This window comes from Rhipicephalus sanguineus, chromosome 4, assembly GCF_013339695.2.
Source record: "Rhipicephalus sanguineus isolate Rsan-2018 chromosome 4, BIME_Rsan_1.4, whole genome shotgun sequence".
Classification (NCBI taxonomy): domain Eukaryota; kingdom Metazoa; phylum Arthropoda; class Arachnida; order Ixodida; family Ixodidae; genus Rhipicephalus; species Rhipicephalus sanguineus.
The window spans coordinates 31,919,327-31,935,351 of NC_051179.1; the positions used below are offsets into that span (position 1 = coordinate 31,919,327).

The 16,025-nt window shown below is 46.9% G+C and overlaps 1 protein-coding gene across 1 annotated transcript in view; it reads right to left on the reverse strand.

Annotated features, from left to right (window-relative positions):
* Positions 1-579: 579 nt before the first annotated feature.
* Positions 580-16,025, reverse strand: part of LOC119391123 (protein gooseberry) — a 42,774-nt gene continuing 27,328 nt past the window's right edge. The window contains exons 5-10 of the mRNA XM_049415159.1: positions 5,542-5,753; positions 4,915-5,110; positions 3,476-3,594; positions 2,601-2,887; positions 1,251-1,372; positions 580-706 (exon numbers count right to left, since the gene is read on the reverse strand). Of these exons, the coding sequence (XP_049271116.1) occupies positions 600-706; positions 1,251-1,372; positions 2,601-2,887; positions 3,476-3,594; positions 4,915-5,110; positions 5,542-5,753 (1,043 nt within the window). The 3' untranslated portion in view covers positions 580-599. The remainder of the gene's footprint in view (positions 707-1,250; positions 1,373-2,600; positions 2,888-3,475; positions 3,595-4,914; positions 5,111-5,541; positions 5,754-16,025) is intronic.

Genomic DNA, 16,025 nt, shown 5'->3' on the forward strand with positions numbered 1-16,025 from the left:
ACGTATACGCGAAAACCAAGCAGCTCAAAGAAGGCAGGTATAACATTTTTGTAAAATTTGTAAAATTTTTGTACATGACAAACCGTATTTCAAGCGAATTTGTCTAATCTCAGCTGCACCTACGAAAACAAAAACCATAACTGTGACAGTATTCTCTACTGACCAAACAATATGAATGGACCATGGCACACAGCATATGTTGTGCACTCCCTTTATACTGTTTACTTGTGCATTAATTTATTTGCTAAGACTCTGTAATGCCCGGACACAGAATCACATCTAAGAAAATAAAAGCTTCATCATCCTTATATGTGGCCATGGAGACATACATTTGAGTAATAAGCATAATGCTTCATACGTGGTCACTTTATTTCATTTCCTGTGTTCGTGCAATGTAATTGCACATAAGGATCTTTATGGTAGCGTTTAGCACTGTACATTTTCGTAAATCATGAAGACAAGCAGACGTACATATATCTAGATGAAAAGGATGTAATGAACTGCAAAAATGATTAATGCAGCTGCTTGTTGAAGTCGTGGCTGCTATGTACAGGTGACATTCATGTTCATAAGCGAGTATACTAGTGAAGAACTTCGCGTTAGAAAAGTCCTAGCGCAACGGCATGGTCCCGAGATCTTTGACGCAGACTTGCTAGGGCAGTGGCTGGCATGTCGAAGTCCTTGCACATTTGATTGGCACTTGTTCCTGCAATGCGCAAGTTGCAAATATAGCATCTTTTCGCGATATAAACGTAATCAAACAACATTGTGCAACCGCCCCCTTCCATGCAATACCCGTAAAGTACTAAACACATAGTCTATTTAGATTGGTAGAACATTTCGAAACCTTGTTTTCACAAATTTTCACAAATTTGGCGGTAAAAAGATTGACCCCAGCTGGAAATAGCGAAGGCGAGATTTAAATATTTTTGTCCTCTTCACTATATGGCTGATGTGGTCAAGATCAAACACGTTGACAGGTTCACGAAAACACACTCATCACTATGACCACTTCGAATCGCTCAGATGGATTTCAATAGCGACGACTCGAACTATAGAATATATGCATAATGAAAGCATGTTTCTCTCGCTCTCTTTCTTGTCACTGTAAGGTTACTGAATGACATGCACTTCACAACTACTTTGTTTCCGAGTTTATATAAAGAAGCACAGTGCTACACCATAACTGATATTGTGCCAAGCTAAACTGTATGTTGAAATTGATATAAGAAGTTTAGTTATAAGCTTACCAGCGGTGAACTGACTTCCGTATGGAAATGCTGGCTTCACGTCCATTCCCATCGCGCCGTGAGAGCTGTTGAGGTTGTTGAACGTGCTTGAAATGAATCCTTCCGTGTTTCCTATCATCCCGCTGCAAGGAAAATTGGCAACGAATTATAATGCTTGTTTTTCTTCAGCAATCTAGGCCCGACTAAGGGGCACGTGCTCGCTCGTTTGATATCGTGGCTTTGTCATTGGAAGCGGATTTATTTCCTAATCGCAGCCCGAAAGTATCCACCAACTACAAATCTAACGACAAAGTCTAATCTAACGGCAGAGTTTTTTGGTTGCAAAACAACTAGACTTTGTGAACGTATATACAGACGGTTACTTATTTCCATCAAAGTGTATCTCATAATCATACCGTGGTTTTGGGACGTTATACCCGAGATATTTTAAAACGCAGCTAACGCGTCTATGCAAGACGGGAGCACAGTTGTGGTCTCGACGACGTTTATTCGGCAGAATCGCCTGACCCTTATTATTATTATTATTATTATTATTATTATTATTATTATTATTATTATTATTATTATTATTATTATTATTATTATTATTATTATTATTATTATTATTTACATCGGAACTTTCGTGTTTGCTCGGCAGAGCTAAAAGTGCGGAGCAACGCGCGTGCGCTCAGAACGCCCGTGAGGAGCCTGGAATTCTTCGTCCCAGATCTCACTGCAAATCACGACACCCCAACAATTGGTTATGTGGATTGGATAAACCAGGATGTTGTTCACTGGTGATCTCATCCTTCTCCCTCGCTCCCTCCCTTTCCCTCTCTCGGCGTTTTATCGACGAATCGTGCGAGGGAAGAAGATAACGGTTAACAATCGTGTTTTTGACACCATGCATTCATCACACACAACAATCGCGCCGTCTAGTTTTAAGTACATTTAATTAGGTATCACTGCACGCCGACGGAAGGTCATTGCCGAGCCCTATTACCAACAGTCGGCTATTACCGAGGCCCATCTCAATCGCCTGTTCTGCAGATATAATCTTCAGACGTATAATAGGACATGATTGGCGTAAAAGGAGACGGGAACGAGAAGAAAAAAAGACAGGACCATGCTAGCGCCCTTTCTTCTTCTCCTCCTCGTCTCCTTTTACGCTAGTATTCATGTCCTATTATGCACGACACCAACTAGCCCAACTTTCCGCCTCAACTATACTCAGACGATGCCGCGCTGCAGTACAAAAAGAGATCCCTCCAGGCAACGACCCGGCGCGCTTCTGGGGAGAAATCATTGTCAAAATCCTCCTTACTCGCGGAGACATCATTTACGTAGTCGTTAGGTTCACTTGCCACCTACCCGAAGTTGTCCGACGCCGCCGCAGCTCCGAACGCCCCGTGGTGTCCGAAGACGCTGGAGGTCGCTGGCGCGTCGGCCCTGGCCGACAGAGCTGCCGCCGAGCTGACGAGGCTTGGCGACCAGCCGGCCATTTCGCTGGCCGCGCTTAGGGCCGGTATGTGGAAATCCGGCACGCTCAGCGAGGACGGTCCTCCCGCAGCTCCGCTTCCGCCCCCGTTTCCGGCAAGCAGGCCGTACACCTGCGGAAGAACCGATGAATTGTTACTGGCTGTAGAAGAAACCAAAGCCTGTTGATCCGCATTATGAGCGTACAGATATACCACGCAGTTTGGCAAATATACCTGGCGCTTGTGAGCATGGATCATGGTGCGCGGGCAAGAACACCGGCCGGTCAAAATAAACCCGGAAACTCCTCCACTTAGGTGAATTGAATTCGTAGGCCACGCATTGTCTGCAGACGTTAAGCCCAAAATTTAAGACGAATCTTGACAACTCTCGATTAGAGTAGTGCAGTGTTCTGTGCCTCTTGGTATGGCATCGTGAGGCTTATAGCGCATGGAAAGACGAAGAAGGACGTGGCACACACAGGCGCTAAGTTGCAACAATCTTTATTACGAGCCAGGAACCCCAATATATAGACAATTTGCGCAATGATATGTACGTTTTTCGCAAGCAGCGCAAGTATGATCTGTGCGAAAAAGTTGTCTATATATTTTGGCTCCGGACTCGTAATAAATATTGTTGCAAGTTCTGTGCGCTACAAGTCCCATTACGTTAAGTTTCCTTTGTTAGCCTGTTCCGCGAGTAGCATATAGTCATATGGGTCGCCAATAGCGTGAATTCGCTTAGCGGATCGTAATTCTCGCGCATCTTACCTGTTGCGACAAAGGGCCACCGTTGATGCAGGACTCTGTCGCGTACGAGCCGTATCCCGGCTGCGACACTGCGTTAGACGATGCCAGAGATTGATGCGAGCGGTGCCAGGCTGTAGTGTCTGCGATGAGTGAAAATAAGTGCATCGATTTAGAACGCTGGCGTGCACCATTTTCACTATACCTATACAGTAAACCTTCTCAAAAAAAAAAAAAAAAAATCATCGCATTTTCCGTTTCCTTCAGTGTAGTGAATATCCAACCAGACGCTTTCGTGGTTAACCTCACTGTCTTCTGCCTTTCTGTTTTCTTACTTAGGCTACGCTAAAAATAAAAACGATTTTTTTCCGTACTAGTGAATTACCCTTTCGCAGTATAAAAAAACTACTCTCGCCGCGAGAAGGCACTTTGTAAACGAGAAAACGTGCAACAAAATAAAATAATACATGCTGTGACGCTGTCTTCAAATTCTCGCAACAACTTGCCATGACGTCATAGATTGGCAACGTCCGCAAGGACCTAGATAACTTCATAACGGTTACAATTAATTATACTGTGCTATAACGAAGCCACATACTTCCCACAGCCATTTTAACGAAATGTTATTTAATCAATGTGGGAAGAATGAAAAAAATAGACTGAAGCCCGCGACGTCGCGCTGAAATTCAGGCGCTGAAGTTTCTCTACTATTAGTGAACACGCAATGGCAAAATTAACGAAAATACAGTTCCCAAAGAATGACTTGTAAATCACTACTGATTTACTGTTTCACTTTCCAGTGTCCCCTTACAGAAGTTGGAGTACCTAATTCGTTTCAAGCAACGCCGCTAGAGTACGGTGGACTCGCACCTTAACGGCGTTACTGCAACTCACAGTTATCTTGCGCGATCTATTACTGCAATCCTCCTTAAATCACGTATTCGCGTTTCCTCACTCTTATATAAAAGCCAGGTTCTGCCATTCTCACCACGGGCAGCGAGCGACGCCAGAACTCTCTCGATTATATGCCTGTAAATGTGGCTTTGCTGCATGCATGATATTAGTGCTAAGAAGCCAAACAACGCGCTGCAGGCTGCGATTTCGGTGGGGGCGAAGGGTTTACCGTGCACAACACGTCGAACAAGATTTTATCAGTTTTCAAGCGAAGCTTATGAGAGTTACAGATTTTGGTGGCGTCGTCGTCGTCGTCGTCGTACGCGAAAAATTCGGCGTCGGCAATTGTACAGAAATGTGGCAGTGTAGACAACAACAGTGCGGTATGTTTTCTGTTGTTGCTCCCAGGTGGCGCGTCGGTTCGCTAAAGTCCGCAGATTTGTCTGTGAGGATGTCCGGGTTCCGGAACGGAGTTTCGTAACGTGCAATTGAAGAACTCTGAGCATAGACATCTGCTGATCTGCTGTAACAGTAGATGTCGAAGAAAAGTTTTGTTTGACTTCGCTCACCGTGGTGTTGTAGCCCCGCAGAGGCGATTCCGGAGTCCAGGTGCGGATGGTGGTGCGTTGACGCGGCGGCGCTTACCACAGGGGCAGCGGCTGCCGCCTGCGCGTAACCCTGCAGCAGCTGGCTGCTGAAGGCGGCTCCCGCGGGTTGGTTGCCCACCTGCTTGCGCCAGCGGGCGCGTCGGTTACTGAACCACACCTGCAGTACACGCAACTTTGAGTCAAGATTGAGATAGGATACAGTAAACCTTCGTTATAGCGAAGCCTTTGGAACTGGAAATTGGTTTCATTAGAAGCGGTATTTCGTTGAAGATTGTTTAAAGAGTCGTAGTACCCTACACTGACTCGCATTCCACTCTCGACAGTGGCTATTCTGCTTAGAGCCTTGAACAACAAGTAGCCCCTTTTGTAAGATATCATGTGATAGTGTTGTGAGGAACAGCTGCCTCAGCGTGTGATACTCTTCGCCTCGACATGTTGATGCGTTGAAACGTAAATTAACGAATTAATGCTTCACCGAGCGGCCCCTTGCGGATTTGAAGCCTCCAATCTCGTACATACTGATGGTAATTCTCTTCAACCGTCCTATAGTCTAAACTGAATGACGTGTCTAAATGGAACGCTGCTTGCCTGGACGCGGTTCTCAGTGAGCTTGGTCCTCTGCGCTAGCTCTTCGCGCGTGTACACGTCCGGGTACTGCGTGCGCTCGAAGGCGCGCTCCAGTGCGTCCAGCTGATCGGCCGAGAAGGTGGTGCGAGAGCGTCGCGTCTTGCGCTTGAGCAGCAGGCCCGGCTCCGAGTCGCAGTCGGAGTCGTCGTCGTCGCCTAGGCCGCCCAGCCGACCTGCGTTTGGCACAAGTACCGTATACATATACGAAGATGGAAGAGTTTGAATGTCGAGTGCTGGTCGCAACCTCATGGAATCAACAGATAATGGAGCCAAGAAAAGCACACGGGACAACTTGCTGTCGTGGTCACTGAACCGACAACCTTCGAACTACACCACCTTTACTATATATACTACGGTTGAAAACTGCAAATATGTGTCCCCTATGCTTTCCTTGGCCTCATTTAGTTGTGTGTAACATGGAAACGAGTACGTCTATCCACTCCCCTTCTTAAGTGCTGGTCAAGGAAGAGGTACGTTTAATCCGTGACCCCTTCGAACCCACATTCTGTAACAGGTTATGATAATTTCTTAGCGAAAATATGGGCTGATTCTGAGGGCAGTGCAGCCTTCAACTACTGTATTCTTTTGCATTCTACCGGCGCTCGTTACAGAGCGTAGCCAAATTTTTTTTTCTTTTTTTTTGGGGGGGGGGGGGGGAGGCTTTAACCATACTTTATGTATGTTCGCGTGTGGGTTTGTATGTGTGGGTGTATATACACACATGCAAAATTGAAAAATTTCGGGAAAGGTTTGAAGTTGAACTCCCCCCCACCTCTTTTGCTACGCCAATGACTCGTTAGTAGGGATGGGCGAATAGTAAATTCAAGGTTCGAAGCGAATAGTGACTTGGTCGAATAATTTCGAATCGAATAGTTCGAATAGTACTCGCCACATATTATTAAGAAAAAGTGAGCATTTTCTTCATGACCCTTGCACAATATTTTTAAGAATTGGGACTAGGTATGAGTGAATGTCACCTTTTTGGTTTGAAATGAAGTGGAAGAAACCTTGAATGGTACCAAAATTTTAATAGCAGAAGGGTGCCAGTTATAAGTGGTACAATACGTTACAAGCTAAAAATTACTATACTTAGCGCATATAAGCCCATATAACACGCTGTTAAATTGTAAAAAAAATGTACACTTGACCTTGAAGTGTGGCTTTGCGGCAGTGCAGATTTTTTCTGGCAGGGTGGTTTCACGGTACAGCAACCCAACGCTGCAGTGAAACCATCTTTACAGGGGGTTATGTGCGGTCAAACATACGTATATTCGTTCATTTCGAATAATATAAATTCGTATCGAAGCGAATTCGAATACTTTAATATTCGTTCGAATATTCGAAACGTCCGAATATTCGCGCATCCCTACTCGTTAGTACTCTGTAGATTAAATGATGACTAATGTAGGCTAGGGTTAGCTAAATGGTGGCTATCGTTGGCTGTATTGCTTGGTACTGTTGGCTCAAGACGGCTATAAATGATTGCTAATGTTACCTATATCCGCTGCTTAGCATCAAGAGCCTTCACGCAGTCTCAAATAATTGAATTATCTAGCAACTTTTATTTATTTAACGAGAGATTGTTTAGCGGTGGCCACTCACCAAACATATTGCTCTTCGCAAGCCACACAAAACTAAAGGCATTGAAGTAGAGAAACACAGGAGGCAGTAAAATATCACGTACATCTGCGAAGCTGGATGCATCTATACAGTGCTTTAGAAGGAAGAAAAAAAAACGTCAGAGAGAAAAAAAAATGACGTCGACACAGTGAGGACCTGTGCTGCGTTCTTTTTTCCCTTTCTTCTTTTTCGCTCGCTCTAAATTTTCTATTTCTTCGGAAGCTCTGAAAATGCATTAAGTATCACAAGTTCAACTACAGCTCGGCTTTCTGCGGGACGATCTGCAATCTGTTGTAAACAATTGTGAAAATGTACACCCCTAAAACGCACACAAAATTGAGACAGCTGCCATCTTCCCCTGATCTTCTGTCTTATTTCAAATAAAAATAATAATAGATACATCGGCGATAACTTTCACGCTGGAAACAGAGAAAGAGACGGATGGAAGGTGGTCACCGATGATTAATCACAGAAGGCTTCATTCTGCATACGGCAAATTGTCCCTTGATTCTGAATAAACCTTGATTATTCGCTTTTAATCACCCGCAGCCTTCACGAGGGTGAACTGGAAAAGCGTATGTGCACTTTACGTATAGATTATTCTCTGGAGAGTCATGAAACAAGTGTGATTTGAAAGAAAAAGAGGAACATATATAGGAAGTATTCGTAGTTGTAGTTTTCTTTTTATCCATAATTCGGACAGCACAGCCGCTTATGTAGCCTATTCTTTCCGCATGTCGTCGTCGTTAAACAATAAGAAAAATGCTGCGATGCTCACAAACCTTTCGTGTAAATAGAATAATTAACAGGCTAAAATAAATGCCAAACACAGAGTCGGTTATACCCTTCTTCGAAGGGATATATAATTGAAGAGTAGGCAGAAAAGTAGACCACAAGGACAATAAGCTACGGCGACGCCACCGGCGATACAAAACATACTGCCTGTTTACGAAAACGCTCAGTCTACTTGGGTGCGAAAAGACGGAACGCCGATCCATCCCTATCGACGATGTATCGTGCACGCGCGCGCTCACACGCGCGCCTATAATGTCGCGATATGGGACGTCCCACAATGGGAAAGTGGGGAGTGAGGCGAGCCCGAGTCCGAACTCGGCGGGGCGTTCCAGGCGACCGACCAATGAGCGTGCTTCCTGTTTACGCCCTGGTTTCCCCGCTTTTGTGCGGCCTCTGCCGGCTCCGGTGACATCGCATGTGTCGTTGGCCTCCCTGCGTGATTTGTTCCCTTGCCCGCCGGCGGTGTCAATGTGTGGGGCATTATGCGCTGCAGGACAGGTTGAGTGATGAGGCCCTTTTCAATAAGAGCGGGGAGGAAACGATCGCCTGCCTCGCGCTCGGTGTTTACGTCTATACTTTTGTATTTCTTTTCTTTTTCTCCTTACAAGGGCAATTTGAATGCTTCAAGATCTGCCTTTTTATTTTTTATTTTCTTATTCTTGGTGGTCACACCGGTTCGGCGCGGAGTTCACGGCGATATTTCATTGAAGGCCCAATTTTTGCCATTTGGTAAGTCTCATAGTGTTCAACAGCCTGCCGAGGTTCGAGTGACTGCACGCATCTTTCAAGTCAGCTATATAAGGCTATATACGCCATGCCTATGAATGGAACATTGTAACCTTGAAACTCTAAATTAGCATTAACTTTTGTGGAAAAGTTGGTATTGTGGTTGGCGTTGTGGGTCAACGCTGTACAACAAGTGCAACCAATACTTGCTATTTCGGTTTTTTTTTGCGACGAAGTTCAGAGCGTAGACGCCCTGAATGTTGAAAGAACACGGAGAATAGGAATCTTTCATATTCAACATGTCCCTTGTTTTCGTGGCAGAACACGTGCGGCTGATATTTCAACTCACTGACGGTGGTTTCGTTTCAGGGTTGGGAGAGACGCCATGTCTGGAGGTTGGAGAATAGTGGTATTGATTTCAACGCATAGTTTACATAATAGACGTTCTTCTTTCCCTAGTTGACCACACAGGTGTCCTTAGAAAGGAGGTTACAGCAGAAATAATCTAATTATGAGTGTCACAGTCAGTACAAGCATTGTCGTTGATAAAGTGTTTCTTCAAGTACTTAGTTATATCCACATTCGAATTAACGGCGGCTCGATCGACGACGCTCACTCAGCGTTATATAGAGCACGGCAAGCGTCTGGACGTGCGTGCTCGCACCTTGCGTATGGGAGCGCAGAAGTGGTTCCGAAGAAAGTACACAGGACATGGAAAGACGCTCACTTGCAACTGATATTCATTATGAAAAAACATCCCACCACGAAAGTTTATGCGCAAGCGCAGTCACAACAAAATAATCTCCATTCAGAAAAGAGCACAAAAATTGTTGCCATATCGCAGGGACTCGCTTGCACGCCTGACTATAGGCATGCGCCTGTGGTGTATAGTTCAATGAAGAAAGGAAAAGCGTCCTTGGCGCAGTGGCTATAGCATTGGGCTTTGGTGCTAGAGGCCCAGAGTTCGAATTACACTGGGGGGACATTTATAACATTTTATTATGTTTATTCGGCGTTCACGCGCCACGCCGAAGTCACTCGCGCATGTGCAACAATTTCTAGGGGGTATGGATGTATACGTACGTGTGTGTTTTTGACGTCACTCGTGGCGAGATACCCGGTCGGTAAGTCGGTCGGTGTATGGGGCTGAAGCGTATATCTAGAGATACAATATGTGCATTTAAAACGCCTGTTCGTACCAAAAACCGAAGTGCTCGCCATAGTAATAGTCATTTCCGTAGCTCGCGGTTATATCCGGCATTCATATGTGCGTCCTCGAACCATGCATGTATTCCGAGTCTCCATACGCGACAAGTAACTCTTTCTGTTAAGTTCATGGGGGGTCAGGTTTCCAGGAAGCTCGGTGCAGCCCGACAGGAGTCTACATACGTGTTTTCAATCAGCAAATTATCTACGCTGTTCGCGCAGCGTCGTCCAGTTTGCGAGAATAGGATTGACGTTTGTTGAGAGGCCCGCACATCTGGAGTGGTCGGAGAAGCGGGAAGCGCGCATATACTCGCTGGGGCGGGCGCGCCTGACCGCCGCTGTGTCGCGAAGACCTCACGCGACGACGACACCGTGGAAGGGGAAGCAGTCACCCCCTGCTGACGTCAGTGACCACTAAGTGACTCCCGCAGTGGAGCGCTCGGCGAGAGGTCCTTGTTGTCATTGAAAAGGAAACGACTTTCAGTGTGCTTAGACAAAGCCCGTTGGATGGAGACGTGCAGGAAAGTCGAAGTTCATCAGGCTGACTATACGGAGAAAGCAGGAAGCGAGTGCGCTTTGCGACAGTCTGAGGGAGCACGGACCAATTCGTCTCACCAAGATGGATCGTCCGCTCTGTACATTAAGAAATGCGGTTATCCGTTAGCGGTTTGGGGGTGGTTAAAGACGCTAACGAATTCTCAGGAACGCTCGATGGTATGAATCGTGGCTTTTCCTGTTTGCATTTCCGCGGCCGCGGTGTACAATCCGATAGGCAGCGTGCAGGGGCTTGCACTTAACTGCGATAAATGTTAGTCAACGGTTGTGAGACGAACCAGATAGGTCTTCAACATCATATAGGTGTCACGGATGTTGAAGACACCAGCAGTTTCAGCAAGCAATGCTTGAGTGACCTTGTGTTTCCATGGCAACAAAGGCCGCAAGTATACGATGACTGAGAATTGTACGCCACTCCGGCTTTTTCGCAAGTGAAAATCAGTCGTTTGAAGCTGTTAGTCCTGCGACTACAAAATGCGTGACCAGACCAACATATGGCAACTTAGCTAGCGACAGTTCCTTCGGGCTCTGATGCAAAAGATCGACTCGAAGTGATTGCACAGTGATCATTTTACGGAACTCGCGATTTCACTCGAAATTTCGCAGCTAAAGACAAATGAAAGTAATCATCAAGCACGCTCTCGGATCTTTATGACACGTTGGAAATATATATTATTATTGTTTTTTTTTTTCGTGACATTACGTAACATACATTTCTCGTGTATATATGACGCCCTGTAAGCACGAACAAGCCAGGAATATACGATAAGCGAGAAGTGAAACAGACACGCTCTTGGAGCTTCATTGACCTCGTGTAGGTGACTAAGGGAGGGCGGCGTCTAAACGTTGGAGTCGTTTAACCAAATTGGGCAAGGAGAATTAACAGCGCGAAACGTCGTTTACAGTTCGCGCGCACAACAACAACAACAAAAAAAAAAGAGTACGCTGAACAAGAGCGTTACGATCACGGTGTAATGCGCGACGCTTAACTCCAGTCCCCCCCACCACCATGCACTGTGAAGAAAGGAAACAACCAGGCGAAGTCGAGGCTCGAACGTCCGCAAAGCAGTGTTGCTCGGACCATTTTTCACGGGGATCAACACCACCGCGGTGTACCTAAACACGACCGACGACTGTACCACGTATAGCTGGCCGCGCACGGGACCTCACCGGGTGCAGAAAAACGAGCGGAACCAGCGAAGAAAGGGGGCCAACGGAACACGGTGATTAGCGGTTCCATTACAGCTTAGCCGCGGGCGTCTCTCTTCAAAGATGGGGGAGGTGCAGGTACGCGCGGTGTTGCCCCTTTGAAACTTGCCGCCGAACGCGCTCTCCCGTCCGGAGTCGAGTCTTCTCCAACTGTGGCACGGCCTGTTATGCATCAGCCGCAAGCGTACCTCCCCCTTCACTGTGCGGAAAGGAATTCCCAGCGCAGTGTTCAGAAGGAGGTGACCGTCGGGATGAGTCCCATGTCGTCCCAGCTCTCACATAGCTGCGTTTGAGCGAGTCTGTTGTCGCTGTTGCTAGGGGACACCGGTATCGCAGCTTCTGACAATACGTGTTGCAGTCATTTCGTTGTCATCATCATTATCTGTATGCTTAGTGCAGGACCAAGGCCTCTCGCAGCGACATCCCTCCTATCTTGTTGTGCCAGCTGATTCCATCGCATTTGCGCCCGCAAACTTCCTAGTTTCGTCGCACCGCTTAGTTCAGTAACTTACGCGGTCATTTACGAAACTATAAAGTCTGTCTACCCCGTAAGCAGAATTCGTAATGCTTCACAGGTCATCGTATAAATCCCTTTGTGGGTATGATTGGGCAGCGAGTAATGCCACACCGAAAACCTTGAATGCACGACTGCCGCATGGTACCATCGTGGACAGTGAAACGTTTGTACCGCTCACGAATGAATGCGCCAGCTTACTCACAATGAAAGGTGATGGAATGAAACGTGAGAAAAAGGGACAAAAAGCCACTACACTCAGCGACATCTGTGGAAGGAAACTTCTTGCTTGCAAATTCAATTGTTTTGGCGACAGACAGCGATGACGGTACAGAACATCAAGAGCTTTCCGTCGACCTGTCCATCAGTGCCCTGTTAATAGCAACTTCGCCACTGCCAACTGTTTTGCGAACGCGGCCACGGATCTAGCAACGTCTGTGGCCCTCATTCTGATCAGTCCTCGTTTCATAATATACCACTTGAGCGCATCTTGTTTGCGTCTCTTACCGGCTCATCTTGTACGTAAGCTTGGAAAGGAATGGGAAAATGTCCCCGTCATTTATAATAAACCTTCGCTGCGCCTTAGCTACCTTCAACTGTCGTTGACGGCGTCAACAAACTGCAACGTACAACACACCGTTAGAGATAACGCACAAGAAAAGCCATCTATTATAGTGCACTGAACATTACCTTACATCACGAATCTATACTCTGGGGTTGGTCTGAAAGGCGAGCCGCGTACGAAAACGAAAATTCAGTTTATAATAAATAATTATTGAGTTCTGAGAAGTTGAAAAGAACTACTGGAGTTCCACTTCTTAATCAGTGTACAGTAAACAAAATATAAGATTACCGGCACGATAAACCACCGACTAACTGGTCTTTGTAGAATTTCCATAAAGCTGATACTGAAAAACTTCGGAGCTATAACTTCAAGTCAGCACAGGGTAAAGCGAAACCTTTGTCACGAATGCTGTGAGCGAAAAAAAAAAGTTTTGTTCGTTCCGTTACAATGCTTAACCATCCGCGGTTAATTATTAGCATTTCACTAATCTCAATTACATGGACACCGTCGAACTCACCTCTCTCCTCTTGTGTCATTCCTCACATTGTGAAGAATTCGATGGGAGGCAAACTGGAGTTCGGGAATAATTTTTTGGGTCAGTATAAAAAACATATAATTTTTCCCGCTGAAACTGGGAAAAAGAACTTTAGTGGTGTAAAGTAGGACAAATAAACCATCATATGAAACCACAATCAAGACTAAATATGCAGTGTAACATTACCTATCCTGAAAAAAAAAAGAGGCACTTTTTGTGAGACCTGCCGTGTTTACTCGTATAATACAATTAATGGCTAATTAATGTCGATTACTCAATAATATAACAATGCAATAAAACAATAAATGTGTACTTTTACGCATAGGCGTGCGCAGGGTTCCCCATCAGGGGGGGGGGGGTGAAGGTTCATCGCAGCGCCCCCCCCCTCCCTATTAAGTCATTGTATGGGGCAGACTGCGCCCCCCCTCTGCACACAGCTATGCTTTTACGGATCTGCCTCACTCTCTTAGATGGTCCGCACACTACCACAGTTTGTTAAGGAAGATTGCCGCTATTTTTGCCTCTTAGCGTCATGTGCTAACTAGCGAAACAACAAACCTCCTTGGAATTATCCCCCTCCCCTCCCCCTCCGCCCATTTTTTTTCGCCGGTGTTATAAACCGATGTCACTTTTCGGCCCAACGATAAGATGATCGCTCCAATCCTAACGACGCTCGGTAAGCTTACGTTCCGGGCATACCGAGAAATCTACGGACTTTCACACCGATGTTCCATTTCAGTCCAGGCCGCGCATGGAATCCTCCAGAGAGCGCGGCTTTGCGCAAGCGCCAACAGACACAAGCAAGGCACGTGTTTGTTGTTCGCGTGAGATTCGACGATGCGTGCATTGCGCCGAAAAGAGGCGATCGGATTTTTAGCGTGCCTTCGGGCGGCGTGCTGGCGCGCGCGCGCGCACTCTGGTGGTGTGTGCTCATGTGTCCGGCATTGTCGCAGCCGCCACATCAAAGGAAGCCGCTGCAAACAGGAGCCTGGGGCCACCCGGACACCCGAGAGGGACCTCCCAAAGAGGTCGGTGACGCCCCCCCCCCTTACCCCCCCCCCCTTTTTTTTCTTTCCCGTCTCTCTCGAGGTGCCAACGCCGCCGAGGCGACATTGTGCGTCGTCCTCAACCGGCCAGCGGCGGCTGACTGACCAACGCTTTTGAGAGTGCCGGCGGCGAACATCAGAGGCGAGCCGGCGACAATGGTTGCCACGAGTGCGCACTGAAGGGAGCCCGTTTTGTTGAGCAAGCCGCCAGCGAAGCCTCGAAGAAAGAAAGAGAGCGAGCCCCCCTCTCCGCCGTTTTGACTTCTTCGCGCCTTCATCCTCCGTATACCTGTACACCTTGAGGCCACTCCGCGTGCGTGCGTGAGCGTGTGAGTAGACCTATAGCTTATAAGCGGGGGCGCGCTGATCATGTTTCTTTTTGTTCACTCCCCTCCCCCTCCTCGATTTATTTTCTTCAACTTTTTTTTTTATGCTCGAGAAGCGCGCTTCTGGTTTCTCCACGATCCTCGCCTCTTCTTCCGTCGTTCGCACCTCTATTGTGAGATAACTGAGGGCGTATTTCGCACTTTCTCAAAAGGCAGGAAGGAAAAGAAAGAAAAGCGATTGCCGCCGTTGTCGACGGTGTGGTGGATGTAGTGGGAAAGGAAAACGGCACAGGAGGGGAGGTGCGACTTCTTCTAATGACTCCATGCACGTGGCCTCCGTTGTGGCCATCTTTTTATACTGGGACGCATGCGTATTTATTTCTTCTCTAAACCGTTTTCTCTAACGCGCTGCGGAGAAGACACCACTGGCTCACGTATACTGCTGCCGCGACATGACGTCGTGCATTTGGCGTGGCTGCGCGTTCTTTAACTGCGCGTGCGAACAGCTGTAAACGAGTATTTAGACAATAAAGATCGGCGTGTCGTTAAGTGCGTCGTTGCGCGGCTATGCACGTCCTATCTATGTGAATGCGACTAGCGGCGTGTTTGACTAGCATTCCGGAAGGAAAACGTCTCGGCTTTTATTTGATGCGAGTGCATTCGCGACGGCTCGTAAAAGCTGCAGACGTCACCCACGTGTGGTGAGCGAGAGAATGTTTGGGTGCCCGGTCGTCAGTGTCTCCGAGGTCGTAAAACCGACTGGGTGCTTCGTTCCGAGACGTTTTCGGCACCCTCCCTATATAACCGGCAGTTTGCACCTTCGAGTAAGGTGCCTCGGAAGTTTTGAGTTTACAACGTGCGGGGGGTGACATGAGAAGCTGTAAAATTTGAACTGTTTTCCTTCGCGGTTACATGGTTCGCTCGGACACAACGGGAAAAAGGCTGTACTTTCTTTTCATCACGGGCTGGGCGGCACGGTGTAAGAAGCTGTTATATCGACTTATAGCATGCGCGCCTGTCAAGCGTGGCGGCTGATTTTATTGGCTCTGTCAATGGAATGCCGTTCCAAGCGTTTCTGTGGAGTAGAAGCGAAAAGTAGAGGATATTCTAAAGCCTTTATCTCGGAGAATAGGAGCGTGAATGGCATTTGAAAAGTTACAAAAAACAAGAAAAGCAGCACCGCAAGCTCAAGCCGGTGTTTTCCGCACAGTTGTCATCAGACCTTCGGTATTTTAGCAATATATCTCCTGAAGCTTTATCAGGCTGAGGCGGCGAGAAGCATGATTAAACATTGCCGTACATATATTTTCTGGCGCGAAGTAATGATCGCGAAAAGGAAGCAGCGGAG